Source organism: Corvus moneduloides, chromosome 4 (assembly GCF_009650955.1).
Source record: "Corvus moneduloides isolate bCorMon1 chromosome 4, bCorMon1.pri, whole genome shotgun sequence".
In the NCBI taxonomy this organism is placed as follows: Eukaryota; Metazoa; Chordata; class Aves; order Passeriformes; family Corvidae; genus Corvus; species Corvus moneduloides.
Genome location: NC_045479.1, coordinates 30,657,295 through 30,662,322, shown reverse-complemented (window position 1 = coordinate 30,662,322; position 5,028 = coordinate 30,657,295). Strand labels below are relative to the sequence as shown.

The window sequence follows — 5,028 nt, the reverse complement described above, 5'->3', positions numbered from 1 at the left end:
GGGACACTTGCCCCAACTCTTATTGTGCAGGGAATCCATCGGGTAAGAACTGTGAACTCGTGAGCAAGTAGGTCAAAATGGACATTTAGGTTTCCTATATCCTTCATCAGGAAGCCAAGTAAACTTTAATCCTCTGGATTTATTCAAGTCATCTTTGGTGGATGTTATTTCTGTACCTTTTCCTCATATCCTGGAATTATTGACCCTGGAGTCATTTCCACATTGACTGATTTTAAAAGGTTTAAAGTGACATATACATCATTGTGTTCCCCTAAACTTCCCAAGCACTAATATGTGAGGTCTTCGTTAATCCAGGTCTGTACCAAGTGTTCCCTAGCATCAGGGTGCCATTGATGTTTTTAAGCCTTTATAGTACCTATTTCATTTCTACTGTGAGACAAAAATAATTTAACTGATCCTATGTAATCACGACAAGAGATTAATTAAAATGCCAAGATAGGAAACAATTTATTATAGAGAGAAGAAAAATTTCTCATCCAAAATATAGAAATCTGTACAACTTTGCCACAATCAATATACATGAACTGTACAAATTTACACCAGTTCATAATTTACCAAATAAAAGATGACTAACAAAGTTCACAAAATAGATGGTGGTTTGTGGAAAAGACTTTTACCCAATTAAGAACAAGGAAATTACAAACCAGACCTCCACTTTCTAAAAATAAGAAGTTTACTCAGTCTTAGAAAACTACAAGCTAGCAAATGTACAGATAGCTGGCTGGTGCTAACACCACAGTTCAGACAGTGTCTTTATATGGTCTTTTTAAAGCCTGTTGCCATGGCAGACTCTGATCACTTGCTACTTTTGAGGCCAATGTAAAGATCTGACCATTTCCCCAGGTCATTCTTACTAGTTTATCTTATGTACATTTATACATATTTGTAAGTGCTAGGTAAAAGTCTGAAAAATAAAATTTCCAGTACTATGGTGTTCGTAAGTCTTGTTACTGAGCTGCCAAAAATGCTAACAATTAATAAATGTCATAGTGCAAATTTACTCTGCAAGACCTACTGCAGAGAATCACTTTATAAATACAGATTGGGGTTGAAAATTGGTGTAGAAGATAAGTCAGAAGTCTTGGAGAAACTGACACTTCCTAGATCTTCTTACTCCCTAGCAAGCTGCAATCATTTTGACTCACAGGCTATTAAATCACTGAAAGGTACTGTCCAAACTATGGCACTGTCACTTTAAAGTATACCACTCTAACGTGTGCCAGATCTTCACAGCTGTGACATGGTTTAAATTCCATAATCCATCCCCAGAGGTGCCCACCCAAAGTAAAAACCAAATTTATCCATCCATTTTAAGGTGATCCATCCACAGACTATATCTTAACCTGATACAGTCATCATATTGTAGCTTTTGGAAGGGCTAGTTCTGCCCAAGAGAAGTTCCTCCTTACAGCTTATTCTGCTGTCTACCATTTGCATGTTGGTGTTACTTTGGCTACCTCCTGCTGGTGCAGCTTCATACAGCACACAGATTGAGCCATCCTCTCCAATGCGATAGGACACTTCATACGGGTCAACCCAGAGAGTGAGTTCGCTCGGAAGAAGCTGAAACAGTTCCTGACTGCTCAATCCAATCCGCTGTGCTGCCTGTCCAATGAGAGGATCCATTTTATGGTTGATCCGGATACATCGGTAACCTGATCCCTTGCATGGCTTTTCTGGGAACCAGTGGTGTTTATAATGTTCTATAAAATAAAAAACAAACATTATCCTCCTTAATTCCGTGTTCAAAGATAGATGCAGTGATTACTGGTCTCTAGCGAATTTCGCACCTCAAGATCTTAAAAAGCTTATTATTTTAGCATCAAATTACTTGAGAAATCATTATAGGCTTTATTTGTGCTGATGATTTACGTAAGTGCAATCAATATCCCTTGGGAAGCACTCCTACAAAGTTACTGTTTTGTGCTACTATAGAGAACAACGTCCACCACCAGAAAGGAGTGAAAAGCAACTTCCCAGCATTCAGAAAAACAAATATGAAAATACAAAAATTATTACATACATAACAGAAAAACTCGAGAGCTTCAAAACTTCATAAACCAGATAGGAAAAAAGACCCCTTCCAGCATCCTCTTGAGATCACACCCATGCTTAGCTTCTCACATTCTAAGAACACCCAAAAATAACTAGGGAAGAAGCTGGGCAGCATTTACCGACTGACTCAGGCTGTATTTCACCACTGCTCTTCCCAGCCTGTTTTCCATGGCGAGAAACCAAGGACTTCACTTACCTCAGGAGTTTTATCCCACCCCAAACCCTATAGATCTGACGGTACTTAAAGACACCATCGAGCCCACTGGGACACAGGCTTGGGATTACAAAACCTACAGGGCAGCGAAGGAACCCTCGGTATTTGCTCCTAACCAGGGCTGTGGGCCGGCTAAGAGACGCTTCCAGAAGAAAGGGGAACCGAGACTCATCGCTCACCGACGAATTTTACTTGACAAAAATAAACAACTTCGGAGCATTTTTCTTTCTGGAAATCGGGCGGTTTGAGCCCTTGGCGCGGAGCTCAAGTCCGGGCTGCTCGAAAGCTTTGTCTGCGGAGCCAAGGACTGTGTGTGTGTGTGGGGAGGGGGAGCTGCCTGAGCGACGCCCGAGCCCCTTTTGTTTACAGCCCGCTCTGCCTCCCACACCCGCCGGGGCCGGCTCGGCACGGAGGGTCCCAGCAAGGGGCGAGCCATGGCCGCGGTGCCCCAGTCGCCCCCCGCAGGGGCTCCAGCCCCTAGAAAGGGCCGATCTTTCCCCTTCCCTCTCTCCAGCCGGCCGGCCGCCCGCGGGGCGCGGTGCCGCCCGCACAGCCCAGGCAGGCGGCCCGCGGCGGAGGGGGGGGAGCGGCTCCCGCCGCGCCCACGCCGCCCTCACCTGCCAGCAGCTCCTGCAGGCACTGGCTGAAGGTCTGCAGCTGCCGCTCGTTCATCAGCCCCTTGGTCCGCAGGAACTTGGAGATGAAGCCCACGGCCGCGGCGATCTCACGTATCATGCTGGCCCGGGTGTACAGGGCGGGATGCATGGAGGCGGCGGCGGGCGGCAGCCAGCTCTCCGGGGCGGCCGGCGCTGGGGCGGGACGGGTCGGGACGCGGCGCGGGGCGAGCGGCGCGGGACAGGACGGGACGAGGGCGGCGCGGCTCTAACTGGGCGCGGAGCAGGCGGCAGAGCCCAGATCACATCCCGGGGGCGGCAGCCTCCGCCTCCTCTTCCTGCGGCAGGGGGGCGGCGGCAGCAGCGGCAGCAGCGGCGGCCGCGGCAGCGCTCCCCGCATTTCCTGCGGCGAGGGGCGAAGGGAGCTACTAGCCGTCCGCCGCCTCTTATAGCCGCCGCCGGCCGGAAGCTGCGTCACGGCGCCGGGGGCGCGCCGCCGCCAATCCGGCGATCGCACCATCGTGACGGCAGGCGGCGGGGCGGGGCCGGCCGTGGTGGGTGACGTAATCGGCTGTAAACAAATAGAGCCGGGGGCGCGCGCGGGGGGCGGTGCAAAGGGTCGCGTGCCCGCGCCAGAGCCTCTGCGTGCTGGGGCGCGCGCCCGCGCTGCGGGGAGCCGTGTGCGCGGGGGGCGGGGCGCGCGCCGGTGCGAAGCGGCCCCGCGCGGGTTCCCGCGCACATCGGCGCGGGCGCGGCACGGTGCGGCGCGTGGCGCCGGCTGGCGGCGGGACCGCGCGCAGTGCGCGAGCGGGCGGGGCTGCGGCGCGCGCGGCCGCGCGCTGTCTCTGGGGAGCGCGGAGCCACGTCAGCGGCGGGGGCGGGCGGCGCGCGGGGAAGCGGCGGCGCGGGGGCGGGCGGGGCCCTTCGGGCGCTCGCCTCGGCCCCGTCGGGCCGTGTCCGTGCGCTGGTACCTCCCCACGCAAGGGCGGCCGCAGCAGGACGTGGGCGCTCGCACACCGATGATAGTTTATGCCCGCAGGCAGCGGCGGTGACGTGTCTGTGTCCGCTTTCCTTTTCTCGGAGCGCAGGGCACCAGGCGGTGGTGGCGGTGGCACCGCCGGTGCCCGGCGGCCCGGGAGCCCGAGCGTGGTGCTTCCTCACGCTTGTGAACCTTGGCCTTCAGACAGCGCCCACACCGCGGTCTCCGCCCGGGGACCTCGCGCAGAGCGAACCCTTCCTCGGGCAGCCCCAGGCCCTGGTGCGGGAGCACGACGAGACCTTCCCTAGGCCGGGGGCCAGGCCTCAGCCCTGGCTCTCTGCGGACATGTCCCGACACGGCGTCTGGCCCTGCACGCCCCCCGCACTCTGCGCGTTCCCCCGCTCTGTGCTGTTAGCCCAGCTGTCCTGTCACAAAGGCCCTGCGGGGAGTGATGTATCAGCTAGTGACTGCCGAGAAGAGTGTCAATCTCAGGCCTTCCAGTGCTTTTTGCAAAACAAAAAGGGAGACGAAAGAAGCGGCAGAAATTTTCTGGTTGGTTGGTTTGTTTTGATGTTGTTAAAAACACAGAAATGTAGCTTCTTTGATAGAAACCTTATTCTCTCCCGAGGATATGTGCCCTGCCTCCATGCAAAGCTGTAGATGGCATACAGCCTGATCCCTGATATTTGCATGTACAGTTCTTACAGTGAAAGGATCAGAAGTTAGCCCAACAAAGGCACGCATAACACACGATTTCTTTTTCAGTGGAAAGAATTCACTAATGAAATATATAAAAATACACGTGTGAAATAATTCGAATAAAAGATGAAAGTACACGGGTTTTTTGCTTATCTGGTGTGAGAAATATAACTGTATACTGCTTTTAGTCTTTTCTTTCCACACGGGATCTATTGTATCTTAGGCTGCCAGCCTCAAGGGACTTTCTTTGACTCTATACACAGGGGAAATCTGCAAAACACCTTCAAAAGACAATCCTGAGAGCTCAAACTCACAGCTTTACTGCATACTAAAAAAATGTTGGTGTGGGTTTTAGAGCACAGCCTCATCCATTCCCCCCTACTAACTTCTGAGTGTTACAATAACAATTATGAGCTGACCCTCCCTTCTGTGAGAAGGGAAGAGCT

General features: G+C 52.7%; 1 protein-coding gene across 1 annotated transcript; it reads right to left on the bottom strand.

Moving 5' to 3' along the window:
* Nucleotides 1-443: 443 nt before the first annotated feature.
* BTG1 (BTG anti-proliferation factor 1) lies at nt 444-3,332 on the bottom strand. The gene is made up of 2 exons (XM_032106148.1): nt 2,908-3,332; nt 444-1,724 (listed from the first exon to the last, which is right to left on the bottom strand). Exons 1-2 carry the CDS (start codon nt 3,053-3,055, stop codon nt 1,360-1,362), a joined length of 513 nt encoding a protein of 170 aa, XP_031962039.1. The 5' UTR covers nt 3,056-3,332; the 3' UTR covers nt 444-1,359.
* Nucleotides 3,333-5,028: the final 1,696 nt, after the last annotated feature.